At 37.6% G+C, this 21,561-nt stretch overlaps 2 protein-coding genes across 2 annotated transcripts; one reads left to right on the top strand and one right to left on the bottom strand.

Moving 5' to 3' along the window:
- The first annotated feature begins 3,198 nt into the window (after positions 1–3,198).
- Positions 3,199–5,342, top strand: LOC100787855 (UDP-glycosyltransferase 74B1). Its single transcript, XM_003517804.5, has 2 exons — positions 3,199–3,903; positions 4,474–5,342. Exons 1-2 carry the CDS (start codon positions 3,256–3,258, stop codon positions 5,221–5,223), a joined length of 1,398 nt encoding a protein of 465 aa, XP_003517852.1. The 5' UTR covers positions 3,199–3,255; the 3' UTR covers positions 5,224–5,342.
- A 6,853-nt stretch (positions 5,343–12,195) lies between these two features.
- LOC100777175 (putative disease resistance protein RGA4) lies at positions 12,196–21,179 on the bottom strand. The gene is given in 3 exon segments (XM_041005053.1): positions 12,196–14,306; positions 14,308–14,645; positions 19,650–21,179. Coding segments are annotated over 3 exon segments (2,691 nt in total). The 5' UTR covers positions 21,016–21,179; the 3' UTR covers positions 12,196–13,319.
- Positions 21,180–21,561: the final 382 nt, after the last annotated feature.

Here is a 21,561-nt window from a genome sequence, read left to right as displayed (position 1 = left end):
TTATCTTTCTTAAAATATATAACTTATTATTATTTCACAGTAATAATGATTTTTATTTGATTAATTAAAAAATATCCATATAATACGTAGAATACTTGTTAATTCCATAGAAATCATTACAGAAAAAAGTATTCATGAAAAAATCATTACAGAAAAAGTAAAATCATATAATATAATTATATATATATATATATATATATATATATATATATATACACACACACATAACAAAAAGTAGGAAAATTATATTTTGTTTATATTGTGTATTTTTTTATACTTTCTGTCTAACGTATTTGTTTCTGTATTTTTATACAGATAAATTTAATTTTCAAACTTTAAAAAACACATTAAGTTAGTCTCTAATTGATTATTTGAGAAATTTTAAAAAAATACTTAAAATATGGACTCATGCAAGATACTTTTTAAAATTTGAGGTTCAAATTCATCTTATGTTAAATAACGGAGATTGTAATCATATTTGACTGAAAATATATAAAAATTAAAAACCCATTTTTTCTGTAAAAATCATCATGTATTTCTCTAAAACCATAATACCAATCAAAGAAATTACAAGAATCTTCACCTCTACGGCTCTAATATTGACTACCTTGAACGACAGCGACTCCTGCAATGTATCACTGTCGGCTATCTTATTTTGTGGGATCAATATCACGTTATGATTCTTTTTCTTTTAAGTTGGAAAGAATAAAATTGAAAGGTTGTAAGTAGTATGATGCATTTGATTTAAAAGATGAAAATAAAAGAGAAATTTTGAACTAAAAAGGTATAAGTCTCACTAAAAAAGTAAAAAATTCTCACAAATACTATTTTCATATTTGATTCCAATCGCGAGCACTCTGATTAGTACATGTTTTTCATATTTTTTAAAAGTAGATTTTGATCATATGTAAACACATACATATTAGCCTTTTGATTTTTTTAATTAATTAATTTTTTAAGTATTTTGATTTAATTTGAGTGACATTTTAACTTCGAAAAATTTTAAATTATTATTTTATTCAAATATTCGAAATTTTATGATGTACTTAATATATGAAATGATTTTTAGAAGTTTAAAATTTGATTCTTTTTTAGAAATTTAGAGAATTTTATAGAAGGTTATGTTAGAATTTAAAGAAAACGTTAATGTTAATAACTTTATTAACGTTGGATTTAGAACAAAAAATATTATATCAAATAAAACAACTTAATACTTTTTCAAAAATATTAATGTATTTAATTATTACAAAAGTTTTTTGGTTATGAATTGATAGTATAAAATAATTTTAAATTAATTATAAAATTTAACATATTTATTATACATAATAATTATACATTGTTACTGCATATTTTTTCTTTTATTACAATATATGAAGTATTTATAATTAATATTCTTAATACACTTTTAGTCTAATTCTTATAATAAGTTTATATATACTTTTCATCCATTTACTTTGAATTATTTTAGTTTTTCTTTCAATTTTTTATTTAATTAAATATTTCTATTTTAAAATTAAACGAATTCACTTAAACATTAATTTTTCTAGGTAGACCTTTTAATTATATATATATATATATATATATATATATATATATATATATATATATATATATATGTATGAATTTACAATAATTTTGAAATACGAAATAATTTAAAAAAGTGTTTTTTGCGTGAAAATTTAATTAAACTTGGAGAGTTATATACGATATTAGATTATAATTTTAAGAAGCAAAAATATATTTATTTTTTAATTATTGAATTTTAAATAAAAAAATTTAATCAATTCAATTTCAATAAACTTTAAATATAAATTTAAAATTTACGACATGACTAAGTGTATTTAATTTCAAAAATAAGTAATTAATCAACCTAAAAAAGGATTAAAAATTAAATATTAAAATTGTAGAAAATGTAATCCAATTCAAATAAAAAAAAAATTTAGGTTGGGTATTGTGTAAGAAAATATTTTTTTACATAAATAAATTCATAATAAATATTAAAAGTATACAAAGACAAATTCATAACAATGTTTTTCTCGTGCTTGTCGGCCATCCCTGCGTGCACTCTAGTGTCCCACAAAGGCAAATTTGTCTCGTGAATTTTCCTTTTTCTTTAATAAAAAAGACACTTCTTAATACATCATTCTTTTTATTACATTATTTGTTAAAATTTATTTAAAATGTATAAAATCATGATAAAAGTTATTAAATAAGATTTGACCATTATACATTTTATAATTTTTAAAAGTTATTAAAAAAATGCGTTGTTAACATTTCTTATGGATAAATGATTCAAATTTAAGAAAAGAAGATTTAATATATTAGTAGGTTGTTGGACTTTTTTTTAAAAAATGATTAGGTTCGAAATTAAACAAATTTAATAATTGGACCCTTAATTTTGTAAAGCTTTTGTAATTGAGTCTATGGAGTTAGATTATTAGATTATTGTGACTTAAATTATCAAAAAGTGCAATTTTGTTATGATTTTACAATTCCAAAGACTTAATTAGAAAAATCCAAATAGACGAAAGATTTAACTACAAATTCCTTTCATTTACCAATAAATTGCTAGTCATAGTAAAATTGGATTGAATTTCTTAAATAAGATTGCAGGTTTAAATATTATGGAAGAAAAAATATAATTAAAAAAAACATTACTAAAGATGATCGATTGAATTTCTTGGTATAGAGGAATCACTAATTTTACTCCACAGTGTCATCATAGTAAAAGAATTTCTTTTTAAGTTTGAATTTAAAGATTAAATTAAATTTTTTTAAATAATTCTTAAAAGAAATTGAACTTAAATATTAATATAATATATATCATCATCTTATCTCAGTATTGTCCTAAATTATTTCATATAAAAAGAAAAACTAATAAATAAATGAAAATAAAATAATAAACTTACAAAAATAATCTTATTAAATAAAATTAATTTTAATATTAAATTCAAAAATTAATGTGACATTAATAAAAAATATTTATAAAAAAAATAATTAATGTGACATTAAAAAGCAAACCATAACACTTATTCTGAAAAGTAACTTTTTTCCCGTATCTCAGAAAACTAATTCCCCCCCTAAATATAGAAAGAGTTTCCAAAACCAGCCGACTTCCAATTCCGTGTATCTAATCTACCAGCAAACCAAACCCCCCACAAATTCGCTTTGCCCTATAAATAAGACTCTTTGAGAAGACCATTACTCACCAAAACATTTGATATCACTCAAAAAAAACAAAAACAGAAACAAAAGATGGTTCATCAGAGGCAAAACAACATCCATGTTCTTGTTCTTCCATACCCTGCCCAAGGCCACATCAACCCCCTTGTCCAATTCGCAAAAAGATTAGCTTCAAAGGGTGTCAAAGCCACAGTTGCCACCACCCACTACACTGCCAACTCCATCAATGCACCCAACATCACGGTCGAAGCCATCTCCGATGGTTTCGACCAAGCCGGCTTCGCCCAGACCAACAACAACGTGCAACTCTTCCTTGCCTCCTTCAGAACAAACGGCTCCAGGACCTTGTCTGAGCTCATCAGAAAACACCAACAAACTCCCTCCCCCGTCACCTGCATTGTCTATGACTCATTTTTCCCCTGGGTTCTCGACGTGGCGAAGCAGCATGGCATTTACGGAGCCGCCTTTTTCACCAACTCTGCTGCGGTCTGCAACATATTCTGTCGCCTACACCATGGTTTCATTCAGCTCCCTGTTAAGATGGAACACCTTCCCCTTCGTGTTCCGGGGCTTCCTCCCTTGGATTCCCGCGCTCTCCCCAGTTTCGTCAGGTTCCCCGAAAGCTACCCTGCTTACATGGCCATGAAATTGAGCCAATTCTCCAACTTGAACAATGCGGATTGGATGTTCGTCAACACCTTTGAAGCATTGGAAAGCGAGGTACGAATTTAATTTAGTTCATATAGTCTTGGTTTGGTATCTTAAACTTTTTAAAATGTTTCACTTTTATTGATCTCTTGAAATGTCTGTGATAGACTAAAGTTGGTTTTTCTATCAGTTTACCATACTAACTTGGTTAATTCCATGACACGTGACAAATTGTGAGAGATCAAGGTGTGCTAAACGTTTGACACGTGTTAACACCGTTAGTGTGGTAAATTGACGGAATGGTTAATTTGGTCTAAGAGAAACGCTTCAAGGATCAAAGTGGAACTTTTAAATTTAGAGGAGGAAACAATTTTTTTTTTTTTTAAAAAAAAGAATGTGATGAAGGGAGAAAAAGTGGAACAGAACCCAAACAACGAGGTGCAAAAAGTTAAGATCTATTCTCTGACTCTGCATCTGCATAGAGAGTTGTATTAAGTGTCTTTTTATTTGTTTGTGGCGCGGCTTAATGGTTTATTAGAAATTATTGGTTAACTATTTTGTCTTTGTTGATTTAATATATTTTGCTTTGCCTGATTCATTATGAGTTGTTGACATTGTTGGTGATGGTTTCCTTTCAAAAAGGTGTTGAAAGGCTTAACGGAGCTCTTTCCGGCAAAGATGATAGGACCAATGGTCCCTTCTGGTTACTTGGATGGGAGGATTAAAGGGGACAAAGGGTATGGAGCAAGTCTATGGAAGCCGCTAACTGAAGAGTGCAGCAATTGGTTGGAATCAAAGCCTCCTCAGTCTGTAGTGTACATCTCCTTTGGAAGCATGGTGTCATTGACAGAAGAACAGATGGAAGAGGTGGCTTGGGGATTGAAAGAAAGTGGGGTGAGTTTCTTGTGGGTTTTAAGAGAATCTGAGCATGGAAAATTGCCCTGTGGGTACAGAGAGTCGGTAAAAGATAAGGGTCTAATTGTGACATGGTGTAACCAACTTGAATTGCTGGCTCACCAAGCCACTGGCTGCTTTGTGACTCATTGTGGCTGGAATTCCACCCTCGAAAGTCTTAGCCTCGGCGTTCCGGTGGTGTGTTTGCCACAGTGGGCTGACCAGTTGCCTGATGCTAAATTTTTGGATGAAATCTGGGAGGTTGGTGTGTGGCCTAAGGAGGATGAGAAAGGAATTGTGAGGAAGCAAGAATTTGTCCAGAGTTTGAAGGATGTGATGGAGGGTCAAAGAAGCCAAGAGATTAGAAGGAATGCCAATAAATGGAAGAAGTTGGCTAGGGAAGCAGTTGGTGAAGGAGGCAGCTCTGATAAGCACATTAATCAATTTGTGGATCATTTGATGAATGCAGATAAAAATGGAAGTTTGAATGTATACTGAGTGCCTATGCTCATCATAAGTTGTTATTTGTTAGTGGAAGCATGTATTCTGGGTGCATTTGTGTTCATTTTTTCAACATGAAAATTTATGTGAATGTATGACATCCTTTTTCAGTTTCATTCTTGCCAACCAATTATACCTTTCTCTTCTAATTTCTCATGTATTTGTTACAAATTCTTGATTTAAAAAATGTATCACTTCATTCATATCAGTATATCACATATGGCAGTCCAGAGTAAAGAAATCTACTCATTCGCTTAACTTATTACAGCCTTACAGTAAAAGTAATAATAAAACTTCAAAGCAATTCACTTTACAAAATGATCAGCTATAACACTGTAAAATCTTTGTGTGCAAATAATCAGCTATAACACTGAAAAAAAATAAAAAGATGACAAGAACTAATTGATTAAATGATATATTCTACCAGACTCAATCATGATTGCTTATGTGGAGGATACTTGTAGTCTTGAAAAAAATTATATATACGGTATTTCCATTTCTTAAATGATGAAGTAACAATTGAATTAAATGATAACTAAAAGAGCGATGAAAATAAAATAACACTTGACTCGCAGTCTCACACACAGTACTGCAGAATCAGGGTCATCCAAAGGGATTATCTTTTGTAAATTTCTTTAATTTATGAGTGGTTGAGTTCACTGTTGTTTCCATGAGGATGAAAATACAACAATAGTATCCATAAAACATCCATTTTGGCCCTCCTAATTTATACTTGCTCTACATTCATCAGCAATATTGGTTGATGTTTCATAGCGTTTTCTTAAGGACATTATATTTTAGAGGGCTAACAAGATGTATATATTAATATAATCTCTGTTTGTGTATATCTTTCAAGGACCAAAGTAGATATCTACAAATAGTATTTGAAGAGTCTTAAATCATGTTTTGAGCTGCTCTTTTTAAGAATTGTTTTGTTGTGCTATGACTTATGTAGACCGACATTGGTACTTGATTATTTAGTTTGTACAATAATCACCTTTGAAGAGCATAATGTGGGTTTCTGTTTTTGTATTCAGAATATGGTTTTACATGCCTTTTATATATTTATTTACATATTTTTGGGTTAATGATACTTTTTGCTGGTACTGAAGTTGGATCCTCAAGGTGAATAAATAACTGAGAAATATTTAGACCCTGAACCAACTAATTGAAGCACTTTTAGCAATCCTCGGCAATTAGATAAAAAAAATATAGACTTATCTTCTGAGGATACAGAAATCGTAAATCATGAAAGAAATGATGATAGAAGCGAAAATGCCCTCTTTTCATCAAGACGCAGTCATTGCGAAGTTGACAGTTGAGGTTATGAAAACACAAGACCTCAACATCTTGGTGCTGAAAATGAGGCAGCAAGTATTAAGATCTATATGCCAAAGGCTGAAGATTTTGTGAAAATATTTGTTATGTGCTACGAAAAGAACCTAGCTTTCGAGACCTAGGTGTCTCCAGAAACAAGATAAGAAGGGAAAATTTGTATTATTTGCTTGCTTCCATTAGTTACATTGCTACTCTTTATATAGAGTTTTTCTCTGATTCTAACAATCCTAATGGTGCTTTTGGCAATTTGCCTTGGAGGAAAAAGACAAACAAAACAAACAAAAGGAATTCTGCATTTTAACGGATACGTGCCACCTCAGCAGACAAACAGAATTTGAGGATTTGAGGATCATGCTGCGTGTCACTGCAGGGCACCCTGCCTCCACTCACTTTTCCACGAAATCCCTTAGGTACGAAGGCTTGACAATTGCCCTCTTTGGCCTTAATTCTATTCCTTGAATTGTTTCTGAATGTAGTTCTGCTATTGCCTTTGGTTCCTCTGTGTTGTTTCGTGCCTTGCCTATGGTTGTAACATTCCCTCCTGCATCAAGAACAACCTTGTCCTCAAGGTTGTAAGTCTCCTTCAATGTCATCCATGGCTCCCAGGACGTGTCTTCCGGTAAAAGGCCCGCCCATTGGACTAGTACAAACAACTGTCTTTCGGGTTCTTGGCCTTCCCATTTGGTGTCTAAGATGGTGAAAGGAGTTATAAGGGGTTGATTATCCTCAGCTGAATCAGGGAGAATTGCAGGGGTGATCGTGGATGTGACTGGTGTGTGGTAGGGCCGTAGTAATGAACAGTGAAAGACAAGAAGGATTCTTGATGATTCCGGAAGTGCGAGCTTGTAAGCGACAGGTCCAAGCTTTTGGACAATCTAAAAGAGGCCGTAGAATCGCTTTGCCGGCTTGGTGTAGTTACCTCCTGAAGGTCCAAGCTTTTCTTATCTGCAATTTCCTTCATACGGGCTTGTGCCTTATGTAACTTTTTGGTCAAACTTTGAATCATCGTGTCGCGATCAATAAGCCATGTATCCACAACATCAACGTTGGAATCTCCGATGAGGTATTGTGGGAAGTTTGGGGGTTTCTTACCGAAGGTGACCTCATATGGTGACATGCCCATGGTTGAGTGGACTGAAGTGTGCACGAATGCTCGGAGATATTGCTTAAGTATCCTGTTCATCACTTCCGTCTGCCCATCCGTCTGTGGATGGTAGGCAGTACTCATGCGGAGGGTCGTGCCGCTGAGTTTAAACAACTCCTGCCAAAAGTGGCTGATGAAGAGGGGGTCTCGATCTGAAACGAGGCTTCGTGGTGGACCATGGATTTTCCCAGAAATCTCCATGAACAGGCGGGCGACTTCAAATGCCGTGTAATGAGCTGGAAGAGACCCCAAGTGTACACCCTTCGAGAATCTATCTACCACGACTAATAGTGCAGAGTGGCCCTTGTACGGGGGAAGGATGACAATGAAATCCAGGGAAAGATCTTCCCAGGGTCTCGCCGGAACCGGAAGTGGGCACAGAAGACCTGAGCTCTTCTTGTGATCATTCTTTGTTTATTGACACACCAAGCATGAGGAGATGAAGAGCTGAACATCTTTCTTCATTGAGTGCCAAACGAAATTCTCACTAATTCGGCCAGGGTCTTCGCAATGCCCATATGACCACATGTGGGGGTGGAATGAAATTCCTCGAGGACAGCGGAGATGAATGGAAACTCCCGGGGGAGCCATATGCGACCCTTCTGCAAAATAAGCTCACTATGAATTGAATAATCTGGATATTTCTCTGGCGTAGTGAGAATTTGGTCGCGTAGAGCCAAGAATTCAGTGTTGGTGTTAAGTTCCTTTCGTAGTTCCTGCAAGAAAATGAAATTCGGAATTGTTAGCAGAAAAAATGTGTTTTGGGAATTTTTCGACCGCCGGGACAGGTTATCAGCCACTGTGTTTGAATGCCCAGAACGGTACTGAATGGTGTAGTCAAAGCCTAAGAGACGCGCCAAATAACGATGTTGCTCTAGCGTTTGCACCGCTTGTGTCATCAGGTCCTTAAGACTGTGATGATCGGTTAAGATCATAAAAGGGTGGCCGAGAAGATATTGCCGCCACTTTTTAACGGTGGCGGTAATGGCGGCAAGCTCCCTGACATACGTGGACGCGCGGAGAAGTTTGGGGGAAAATTGCTGACTGAAGAATGCAATTGGGTGGTTTTGTTGAGACAATACTGCCCCCATGCCTTCGCCGGACGCGTCAGTTTCGACGACGAAGGGAATGGAGAAATCCGGCAGGCGGAGGACTGGGGCGCGACATAAGGCTTCCTTAAGTTGATTGAAAGCTTTATCAGCTGCTTCATTCCATTGGAATGCATCCTTGGTCAAAAGGAGGGTCAGTGGAGCCGCAATTGACGAATATCCTCTGATAAATCATCTATAAAATCCCGATAGTCCTAGAAAACCCCTTAAGGCTCTAACAGAGTTAGGGGTGGGCCATTGATGGACCGCTTCAATCTTAGCTGCCATTGGTTCTACGCCGCGAGGAGACACGATGTGCCCCAAGTACTCAACCTGCTGAGTAGCGAAGGAGCATTTGGAAAGTTTAAGGAGGAATTGATTGTCACGAAGGACCTCGAAGGCGGTGTTCAAGTGGTTCAGGTGCTCCAAGAAGGACTTGCTATAAATTAGTATATCATCGAAGAAGATGATAATGAATTTACGCAAATAAGGTCCAAAGGTGTTGTTCATCGTAGCTTGGAAAGTTGAGGGGGCGTTACATAAGCCGAAAGGCATCACCAGGAACTCGTAGTGTCCTTGGTGCATCCTGAACGTCGTTTTGCTGATGTCTGCTTCGTTAATCAAGATTTGGTGGTAGCCTTGCATGAGGTCCAGCTTTGAGAACCATGTGGCGCCACCGAGCTCGTCCAACAGCTCATTGATTGTGGGAATAGGGAAGCGGTCTTTGATTGTTAGTGCGTTGAGGGCACGGTAATCAACGTAGAATCGCCAGGACCCATCACGCTTTTTAACAAGAAGCACAGGTGAAGAGAACGGGCTGTTACTTGGGCGGATGATGCCGGTCTGAAGCATTGCTGAAACTTGGGCTTCTATTTCATATTTTTGATAATAAGGGTATCTATATGGTCTTACGTTTACAGGGGATGAGGCTGAGGTAAGGTGGATGCAGTGGTTTGTCGGCCGGGATGGGGGTAGGGAAGATGGTAGTTGGAACAGGGGCTCAAATTTGTGTAAGAGGGATTGAATTTCTGGGGGTGTGGTGGGAGAAGTGTGTATAGGGGAACAGACCCGGATGTGGAAGAAGTCACTGACACCATCCGTCTGAATCATACGACGGAGCTGCGGGGGAGAGACCACTTCAAGATCTTGGACTGAGTCACCCCGGAGTTCGATAAGTGCTCCCTGATGAACAAATTTCATCGTCAAATTGGTGCAATAAGTTAAAATTGGTCCGAGAGACTTTAACCAATGGACGCCGAGAACGATATCGGCCCCACATATAGGCAGGACATGCAAGTCAGTGGTGAATGTATATCCTTGGATTTGAATCATGGTGTTGGGGCAAATCGTGTGACATTCAATCTCATTACCATTCCCAACAAGAACGCGCAAGGGGAAGGTTGGTTGTGGAGTTAGGCCCAGATGATGAATAAGGCGATTCTGCACGAAATTGTGCGTACTGCCGCTGTCTACGAGGATGACAACGGCGTGGTGAGACACCTGGCCGAGGAGGCGGAGTGTTTCCGGTGGAGAGTGGCCCAACAGGGCACAAAAACTTATTTGGGCCTGGGGTTGTTCGGGTTGGTTTGAGTTGGGTGGGTTCGGGTTTTCGGGGCTCGGGTTAGGGTTGGATATAAAAGGGTCTGAGGGTTCTGGAGGGTTATCTTCGTCCGCGATTAGAAGGGAGAAACGGGAGGCACGGCGGTGTCCCTTGGTGAATTTGTCATCGCAGTTAAAGCAAAGTCCTTGCTCACGGCGGAGAGCCATTTCGGTCGGAGTAAGGCGCTTGAGAGGCAAGGGAGGGGGCTTGGGTGGAGTGGGTAGCAGAGGGAGAGGCGGGGGATGTGGTGAGGTTGTGGAAGAGAGTAAGGTAGGGGGTGGTTGGGGTTGAGGTGGAGGAGGTCCAGTGGTCAGGGTGGCACGGCCACGAAACGCGCGGCGGTTGTCGGCTAACTTTTCCTCCTGAAGTCTGGCTAGTCCTGCGGCGTGGACAAGGGTTAGTGGTTGGAGGGCTTGCACCTCCCATCGAATGTCGTGGTCGAGGCCCGAAAAGAAGCAACTTAGGAGAAGGGAGGGTGAGAGGCCGACGATTCGGTTTGCAAGGGCTTCGAATTGCTGAAGGTACTGAGAGACGGTGCCCTTTTGGGTTAATTTGAAGAGAATCCCAGTTGGGTCTTCATACGGGGAGTGAGAAAAGTGAGCCTCAATGGCTTCGAGAAAACTAGCCCAGGTTGTGAGTTGGTGGTTGCGGGAAAGCCATTGGAACCAGGCTAAAGCTGGCCCTTCCATGTAGAAGGAGGCTATGGTGAGTCTCTCGGATTCTGGGGTTGAGTGGTAAGCAAAAAATTGGGAAATTTTAAAAATCCACCCCGAGGGGTCCGAGCCATCGAAACGGGGAACATCTAGTTTCATTTTGGGTGGGGTGATGATGCTGTTTGTGTGGTGGGGGTTGGCCGAAGAAGATGAAGGGGAGTGGGTGGTGGCGGTGTGTTCCAGGTTCGCGACGTGGAGGAGCAAGTCCTCCAGCTTATCAGTGACCTGGATTTGGCTGGCTACGAGTTTTGCTATTGCATCTTCAATACGATCCAGGGTTGACTTATCGTGCGAAGCCATGGGAGGAGAAGTGAATGAAAGCACCATAAATGTTATGTGCTACGAAAAGAACCTAGCTTTCGAGACCTAGGTGTCTCCAGAAACAAGGTAAGAAGGGAAAATTTGTATTATTTGCTTGCTTCCATTAGTTACATTGCTACTCTTTATATAGAGTTTTTCTCTGATTCTAACAATCCTAATGGTGCTTTTGGCAATTTGCCTTGGAGGAAAAAGACAAACAAAACAAACAAAACGAATTCTGCATTTTAACGGATACGTGCCACCTCAGCAGACAAACAGAATTTGAGGATTTGAGGATCATGCTGCGTGTCAGTGCAGGGCACCCTGCCTCCACTCACTTTTCCACGAAATCCCTTAGGTACGGAGGCTTGACAATTGCCCTCTTTGGCCTTAATTCTATTCCTTGAATTGTTTCTGAATGTGGTTCTGCTATTGCCTTTGGTTCCTATGTGTTGTTTTGTGCCTTGCCTATGGTTGTAACAATATTTTTCTTCCACAACAAGCATTTTCCTTAGATACCCCTGTTAAGAATAAGCTTCTAACAGAAATAAAATCAATATCTTTTTTTTTTAACTTCGAGTCGATATAACTGTCTAATTTTACATTCATACATGCAAGTGTGCTTATCAATTATATATAAGTTTATTTTCGAGATTTGTTCCTTCTTGTTGGAAGTTGAAACACTGCTAACATGGGGTGCACTTTGCAGTCATCCATGTCATCCTGTCTACCTGATCTAAACATGAGCATAACCCATATTTGGGAAACTGTTGAACATATGTAGAGGTAAGTCTTGTGAAGTTGACAACTTAAATTACACAAGCACAGCCGCACCGGGCTCAACTTTTTTTATGCTGAAATGGAGACAACAAAAATCTGTGTAATACATTGATAAAAAGACCATATGAGGTCAAATAAACAAAGGAGAAAACAATACAAAGTTTGTTGCGTTGTAAATAGCAGTTTAAGCTCACTTCTACAACATTGAAGTGCGTGTTGGAGAAAAGTTCAATTCGTTACACTGCAAAAATGATACATTAAGGCATATGAACTACATTATAAGTGCTTAGCAGAAGGAAGGCCTATAATGGTGCCCAGGAATGGGGGGTGTACATCAAACCTTGTCACTTTACTACATGTCCCAGCTCCTATAAGTTGTTAACAAACTTCAATGAACAGTTTCATACACATTGATAAGCAGAAATGAGAAATCAAATAAATAAAGCAGTAAATAATGCATATCCACTTTTTAATACATTGATTAAAAGACTGTAGGAGGTCAAATAAACAATGGAGATATCTGAACATTGTACAACTATATGTTTATGAAAGCTTATTACAGTAAATTTCCTTGTGAACTTAAATGAAAGGAAGAAGCAATGAAATCCCCAAATATGCCCGCAGGAAGAATCAAATTTGGATCTCAATGTGGCAAGAGTTCTGATTACAATGAAGTATATAATTTTCAGTTTTAGAATAGAAAACATTGTGCAGTACAACAGAATTAGATGAAATTCTGAAATCTGCAGACAATGAAATTTTCCCCAAATCCTCTCACTTCTTAATGACATCAATTGAAGCGATTATTTTTAAACAAACAAAAGGAAGAAGCTCAATTCTAGGAAAAAAGTATTTTAAATTCTTAATTGAAAAGCACTAGGCGATTATTAAGTTTTGATTGATAAATGAGATATATAATAAGGAATGAAACAGAGAAGTACTAAATTATTTTTGTTTGAATGATTAAAATTGTAAACTTTGGTGACAATAACTAGACTGTTCTTTTTAATTTTAAAACATTGTTCTTCCTGTAAATAAACTGGATATACACTTTGAAGGGGAACATGATTTGTAGATATATATAGGAAGGAAGGAGTAGGATCCATAGTTTACCTGCACTTGCACAGTAATTATAAAAGCCATCGCCTTGGCCTTACTTCAATATGTGGAATGTGTGCTATTTTTGTCCAGTCCTCTCCTGTTTCCTTTTGGCATCGCTTCTCTAACTCAGGACAACCCAAAATCCACAAGGTTTCCAGACTGCTAAGGCTTAGGCTCTTTGGAAGACATGACAACTTGGAGCAGTAATGAATTGTCAAGTCATGAAGTAAGGGAAGGTTTCCAAAGCAGTCAGGCAAGGATTCTAGGTTTGGAAGATTTTCCAATGTTAACTCCTTCAAGAAACTCATATGTTGTAAAGTCTCATGCAAACCTTCCACCTCGTTGCATTCACTAATTGACAATTCCTCAAGGAATTGAAAACCCACCAACACATTGAAATTACGACACCCCTTAACTAATAATTTTTTTAGAGAAGGACAAGACATCCACTGTGGGAAATAGACACCTTTATATCCTACTACGCTCAAATTCTGAAGTTGTTGGATATCAGGTTGAAGCACTTCAAGAATCTCCTCAACATTTTGTTGTAATTCAAAATCTTCATCTCCATCCCATGACAACCACAACTGGTTCAGTTGCTTACTAGACATATTGGCATCTCTGGCATCTATTGAACTTTTCACTCTCCCTATATGCTTGATATGTAGATCTCCTTTAAGCTTTAGTGGTCTCAATTCTCCCAAAAATAATCTTCTTTCCTTGCCAACAACGTACGTGGTTAAACTCCTTAGGGAAGTCAACTTCCCTATATGAGTAGGCAAGCTTGATAGTCTGTGGCAACCATTCAATGATAGTTTTTGTAGAGCTTTTAAGTGTATCAAACTATTAGGTAACTTTTGGAGACGTTCACAATGATCTAATTTCAATATCTGTAAATTCCACAATTTACATAGAGATTCTGGAAGAGTTTTGAAGTCACCTCCAGAAAGATTCAAGTACTTTAGATGTTTTAAATGACCAATTGAAGATGACAATTTTTCTCTATTTACAGTCAATCACCCGTAAAGAATAACATTTCAACATATGAGGAGAAAGTTGGTCACCATAGCAATCTGGCAAGATATAGGTTCTTAAAGATTTGACTTGATACAACTTAATTGAATTGGCTTTTGTATTCCATGTGAACCTACGATCTGAAAGGTGGTGGATTCTTTCAAAAGAAGTAGTTACGTAATCATCATTTGTAATGCAACAAACCTCTTCTGCCACAAATTGTGCTAGATCATGAACAAGATCATGCATCTTGAAACATGTAACTTTGCCAAATTCATCTTTTTCAATATCTTGAAAAAATGATCTCCAATATAATTCCTTCCACGCATCATCACCATCATCTTTGATAACTGCTAAATAATTGTATTTTGATAATAGAAAATAAGGCAAAATTGTCTTTAAAAATAATAATTTAGCAGTTATTTACGCTTAAATATTAAAGAATTTATGTTTTGTTGAATTTTGGCTGCAAATATAAAAATTGGAGGTGTAACAAGCAAAAAGGCCAGAAAAATTGAAGAAAAGAAAAAAATCTGAAGCAGGCCCAGCCCAATACGCACGCTGAGCGCGCGTCACGCGCTAAGCCCATGATCCAACAGAAGCGCGCGCTAAGCCTGCAACACGCACGCTAAGCCCGCGATCTAACAGAAGCACGCGCTAAGCCTGCAACATGCGCGCTAAGCGCGGGATCTACACGCGCTGAGCGAGGGGGTGTCACGCTGAGCGCGCCTACGAAGGCCCAAAGCCCACTTCAGCAGCTATAAATAGAGAGCCAGTCCAAGGGACAGAACACACCACGACAGAACCCCCTCTCCTAGGGGTTTCACTTACTCCCTTTCTTTCTTTCACCCCCTTCTCATTGTAAAGCCCTCAATGGCCATGAGTGGCTAAACCCTTAGTTAAGGTCTGGCAGGCCTAGAAGCCAATGTGATGCATGATGTACTCTTCACTATTTATCAATGCAATACCAGGTTTTTCTTTCCTATTTTCTTTTCTGTTTTTACCTTGCATACTCATATTTATATTCTGTTAGGGGTTAGATGCTCGGGAGAGGGTAACTCCTAAATAAGATTTAAAGAAGATATGCATGCATTAGTTTTAGGAGTTAGACGCTCGGGAGAGGATAACTCTTAATAGAACAAGAAGAAAAGATATCATAATCATTACAAGACATAGAGTGATTGTATTATGCCCATGCGTCAAAGCAAACATCTAGAATTAGAACTCCATGCATTTTATCTATTGAGTCTTTGCAAAGGCATTTGGGGGATAGATAGGTAAAATAAGCTTGTCATCGTGAGGCATCAGGGGCAAGTAAATGAATAGATGTGGGTGGGATAAAATCACCTGAATTGGTAAAGAAAAAATCATAAACTCATACATCCTAGGCAGGCTAGGCAAGTAGAGGATTACTCTAGTCCTATTATACCTCAGTACTTCACCAGCATAGCTAGACCAGAGGTGCAGACGGCCAACTTCTCATGTCCATATTCCTTGATCCAGCTGATTCAAGGGAATCTATTTTACGGCCTACCAAGTGAAGATCCATACGCACACCTGGCCACATACGTCGACATTTGCAACACAGTGAAGATAGTAGGAGTGCCTGAAGATGCCATCCGCCTTGACTTATTTTGCTTTTCCTTGGCCGGTGAAGCAAAAACATGGCTTCGCTCGTTTAAAGGGAATAGCCTGCGGACATGGGACGAGGTGGTGGAGAAGTTCTTGAAGAAATATTTCCCAGAGTCCAAGACCATTGAGGGAAAGGTGGAAATCTCATCCTTCCACCAACACCCTCATGAATCATTGAGTGAAGCCCTTGATCGCTTTCATGGGTTACTTTGGAAGACTCCTACACATGGGTTTAGTGAGCCAGTCCAGCTCAACATCTTTATGGATGGCTTGCAACCCCATTCCAAGCAGCTCCTTGACGCCTCAGCCGGTGGGAAGATCGAGTTAAAGACTCCAGAAGAAGCTATTGAGCTAATAAAGAATATGGCGGCCAATGATTATGTCATTCTACGTGACCAAGAGCCCAGGCCACAGGAAGAAAGGAGTAGGCTAGAAGAATTGCTGGTACAATTCATGCAGGAAACAAGGTCACATCAGAAGAGCACTGATGCAGCAATCAGAAATCTAGAAGTACAATTAGCTAAGCTAGTTGCTGAAAGGCCCACCGAAACCTTTACGGTAAATACTGAGATGAAGCCCAAAAATGAGTGCAAGGTAATTTTAACTGAGGAAGATGTGGAAGAAGAAAAGAAGGAAGAGATAGAAAGAAATGAGGAGAAAGCACAACAATGGGAGAAATACTCACAAGTAGAAATTCAACAAGAAAGTATTCTCCAAGTCAATACCACTCCTCATCAATTGATTGTCAAGGAAGAAAGACATGGAAAACATGATAAACCCTTAAGTGTCCTTCTCTCCTTGACCACCAACACTTTTCTTGCTACAATATGGAAGGTGTTTCCAGCATACATGAGTTTCATGGCGTCTCTAGCTAAGAGACGGAAATGCAAGGAAGATGTGTTCTTTGTGACCTTCATGCCACCTTGAAGGCATTTGACCCGTCAAGCTAATGACGTTAAAGAAGCGCTTACTGGGAGGCAACCCAAGATTTCTAACTTTATCTCTTTTAGTTAATTGCAATTTGTTTCTTTTAGGATAGTTGTGTTATTTCTTTTCTTTATTTTGAATTTGTGCATTTTGATTTTATGCATTTTAATTTCAGTAGTTTAAATTTAGTTATTGAATAAAAATTGCATGATATTTGTGAAGTCACTATTTAGGCTTTTTCTGAAGGATTCAACACTTGAAATGCTACATGACAATTGTGAAAATACTGGTTTCCTGGAAGCAAAAGTGAGTCAACCAATGAGACATGAATCACAAAGAGAGAAAAGGTTAGCTTGATGGAAAGAGATCACGTTCCGGTAAGCCGATAACTTTATCTTGTCCCGGAGAGCTGTGTGAACTTAATTATGAGAGAACGTCTGTTTTTAAATTCCTAATTTTGCATCATTCTTAGACTGTTAGATTATTTACATAAGGTGGATATGATCAAGGCCATGTTTTTTTTTTTATTTTTGCCACATAGCCAAAAAGCCAACCTATGATGAAATTTATCCCTTGCACCCTTGTTGAGCCAAAATTAGTAATTATTTTTTTAAAAAAAAACCCCTGAGCCTAATTGTGATATCTCTAACCTTATTTTAGGGTTCTAAGAGAGCATAAAGGTTTTAGTCATAATAAACCCCTAATTTGGGGGATGGGTAGAATGAAGATGGTCTTGGGAATGTAAAAGTAGCACATAATAAGGCACCAAAAAAAAAAAAGAGCTTGTAAGCCCAAAGTCTCTTTCCAAAAAATAAAAAAAAAAATAAAAAAATAAATAAGGGCAGAAAAAAAAAAGAGGTGCCATAAGTGCTAAGGTTGGAAATAAGAAAAATAGATTGCATATGTGTTAAGGCTGAAAAACAAATAAAGCCTAGGCTAAGTATAAGTTTTTCTAGGATGAATGCTCTCTTATAACCTTAAGTTTGAAATCCCAAAAAAACCATGATTTCTTGTCTAGCCAGGCCCCATTACAAGCCAATAAAAGTCCTTAGTGATCCACCAAATGTAAGTAAGAATAACTTTAATTGAGATGAAGTGCAAAATTTGGGAATCTTAATTGCAGGTCGTATAAATTTTAAACACTCACCCCAGACACTTATGCATAGAGATAAACACTAACCTTGTGAGGAAAGTGAGGCAAACCAACTTGATTGATTTCCGATACTAACCAATTTCATCTTGATGTAATTTATGCTTCCATTGTGGGATTATGACAAATGCGGAAAGGACCAGTTGGAGGAATCTGAGAAATTGTAGCCATTGAAAGTGTTGAAGCATTCGAAGCCTGCTTTTAATTTGATTTGCTTAGGGACAAGCAAAGTTTTAATTTGGGGGATTTTGATAACTGCTAAATAATTGTATTTTGATAATAGAAAATAAGGCAAAATTGTCTTTAAAAATAATTATTTAGCAGTTATTTGCGCTTAAATATTAAAGAATTGATGTTTTGTTGAATTTTGGCTGTAGATATAAAAACTGGAGGTGTAACAAGCAAAAAGGCCAGAAAATTTGAAGAAAAGAAGAAAATCTGAAGCAGGCCCAGCCAATACGCGCGCTGAGCGCGCGTCACGCGCTAAGCCCATGATCCAACAGAAGCGCGCGCTAAGCCTGCAACACGCGCGCTAAGCCCGCGATCTAACAGAAGCACGCGCTAAGCCTGCAACATGCGCGTTAAGCGCGCGATCTACACGCGCTGAGCGAGGGGGTGTCACGCTGAGCGCGCCTACGAAGGCCCAAAGCCCACTTCAGCAGCTATAAATAGAGAGCCAGTCCAAGGGACAGAACACACCACGACAGAACCCCCTCTCCTAGGGGTTTCACTTACTCCCTTTCTTTCTTTCACCCCCTTCTCATTGTAAAGCCCTCAATGGCCATGAGTGGCTAAACCCTTAGTTAAGGTCTGGCAGGCCTAGAAGCCAATGTGATGCATGATGTACTCTTCACTATTTATCAATGCAATACCAGGTTTTTCTTTCCTATTTTCTTTTCTGTTTTTACCTTGCATACTCATATTTATATTCTGTTAGGGGTTAGATGCTCGGGAGAGGGTAACTCCTAAATAAGATTTAAAGAAGATATGCATGCATTAGTTTTAGGAGTTAGACGCTCGGGAGAGGATAACTCTTAATAGAACAAGAAGAAAAGATATCATAATCATTGCAAGACATAGAGTGATTGTATTATGCCCATGCGTCAAAGCAAACATCTAGAATTAGAACTCCATGCATTTTATCTATTGAGTCTTTGCAAAGACATTTGGGGGATAGATAGGTAAAATAAGCTTGTCATCGTGAGGCATCAGGGGCAAGTAAATGAATAGATGTTGGTGGGATAAAATCACCTGAATTGGTAAAGAAAAAATCATAAACTCATACATCCTAGGCAGGCTAGGCAAGTCAGTTCCCAACATTATCTTATCTTGAATTTATCTTTTTTTATCAAAATCTTTTATCTTTCTTATCTTTCACTTTTCTAATCTTCTTCCTTTTTCTTTATCTTTTAATTTTATCTTTAATTCTTTTATTTTTTTCTTTTATCTTCTAATTTTATCTTTTCTTATCTTCTATCTTTTTCTATTTTTTTTATTTTAAATTTATTATCTCTTGCTTGTAAATTGGGTTTGTATTAGTCTAAGTACAAACAAAGTCCCTGTGGATTCGACACTCGGACTTCCGAGAACTTTACTACTTGTGACGATTTGGTACACTTGCCAACGAGTCAACAATCTTCAGCATCTAACTTATCATTAGATGAAAAGAAACCATTAGCTATCCAAAGTTCAATTAAATATTGCTTTTCTATTTTTTCATCTTTGGGAAATATTGCACAGTAAGCAAAACATTGTCTAAATTTTATTGGTAAGTTCAAGTAGCTTAATCTCAAGGCAGGCATTATATTGTGTGGCAAACTCCAAAGGTTGCTTTCCTTAATTTTGAGCCACTCTCTTTCCTCTCTTTTGAAGCGTAGAAGACCTCCTAGTGCTTTTGCTGCAAGAGGCACTCCCCCACATTTCTTTACTATCTCCTTCCCTAATATCACAAGTTTCTCTTGTTCTACCTCATTAGGTCCAAAGGCTCGGTGTTTAAACAATTTCCAACAATCATTGTCGGATAACATTGCTAATTCGTGAGGAGGCATTGTTCCCATGATTGCAGCAACCTTTGAAAGGCGAGTAGTGACTAAAACGGAAGCCCCCTGTGCCCCACAAGCCAATATAGATTTCAACTTCTGCCAATTCTCTTGCTCATCATCCCACACATCATCTAAAACAAGCAAATATCTTTTACTTTGAAGTAGATCTTGAAGTCTTCTCTGTAGTATCTCTAAAAGCAAATCCTCACAGGCACGCCCCGATGCTACTTCAATGATAGCTTTTGTCATTCTCTTAAGACTGAAATCTTCTGAAACACATACCCAAATTCTCGGCTCAAAGTTGTTGACTACCCTCTCATGATTGAAGATGAGTTGGGCAAGTGTTGTTTTTCCAAGTCCACCTAGACCTATAATTGGATAGACTGATAAATCCTCTGAATGAGAAGCATCACCAACCAAAAAGTCTATAATTTTATCCTGGTCTTCTTCTCTTCCATAAACTTCTGGTTCAGTGATGAATGAGGTAGTTTGGCGCCACTCCAAGACTCCATTTCTTTTGTCAGTAACCATCTCAGTAAAATGAAACTTAGTCCTTTCATCAGCAATTTCTTCTAATCTCTCACTTATCCTTTTCATTTTCTTAGCAAGTTTGTAACGGAAAACAACATGCTCGGGATGAAAAGAGGACAGGCAAGAGCATTGTACCTTGTCTGATAGACAACACTTGACTCCTTGGTACTCCAACCTCCATGCTTCATAGGCACACTCATCCAAGATGTCATCCAGGACGTGAGCTGCATCTTTAAGCTTTTGCAGCCAATCCTTTATAGATCTGTCTGAGAATTGTCTCTATTCAGCATCTGCAAGCGTAGCCTTGATTGTAGTGAACAAGCTGACCAGCCTTTTCACGTCTTGGTCAAAACCCAGAAATAGTCCCAATTCCTTTTGAATGAGTGAGTTCAAATTCTCAAGCACAGTCTCAAGAACAGCCTCAGCCATCCTCAAAATGAAAATACAAGAGATGTTCGAAGGTTCAGAAATGGCAATGAAAAAGGAGAAGTGTTTTGCATAGACTCTGGAAGTCAACAACGAACCCACAATAATTGTATTGTTGGACTAGGCACACGAAATGCAACAAGCTGAAATCTAAGTGCTGAAATGTAACTTATGTAATTAGTCAAATAAAAACAAAATGGATATGTATGACTGGTGACTATAGGGTACACGTATTTGGGTTACGAATCCTATATATATCCACACGTCGGGCTGGCAAAAGTGGCAACTGTTGGTGTGGACTTTCCACGTGAAGTGGAATAAAGTAAGGAAACACAGTTCAGGTCCATTTCATGAAATTCATAAAGGAAAATTTGTCACTTAAATTAATATCTAAACTATAATTTGGGATGATAATAATGATAAGTTGAAATATTTTTCAAAAAATAAATAAATGACAAGAAGTCAACAACCAATTGATTAGATGATATATATGGTCTTTCCATTTCTTAAACGATGAAGTAACAATTGAATTCAATGATAATTAAAAAA

This window comes from Glycine max, chromosome 1 (genome assembly GCF_000004515.6).
Source record: "Glycine max cultivar Williams 82 chromosome 1, Glycine_max_v4.0, whole genome shotgun sequence".
Classification (NCBI taxonomy): domain Eukaryota; kingdom Viridiplantae; phylum Streptophyta; class Magnoliopsida; order Fabales; family Fabaceae; genus Glycine; species Glycine max.
The sequence above is the reverse complement of the archived record's forward strand: the minus strand, read 5'-3'. Positions and strand labels throughout refer to the sequence as shown.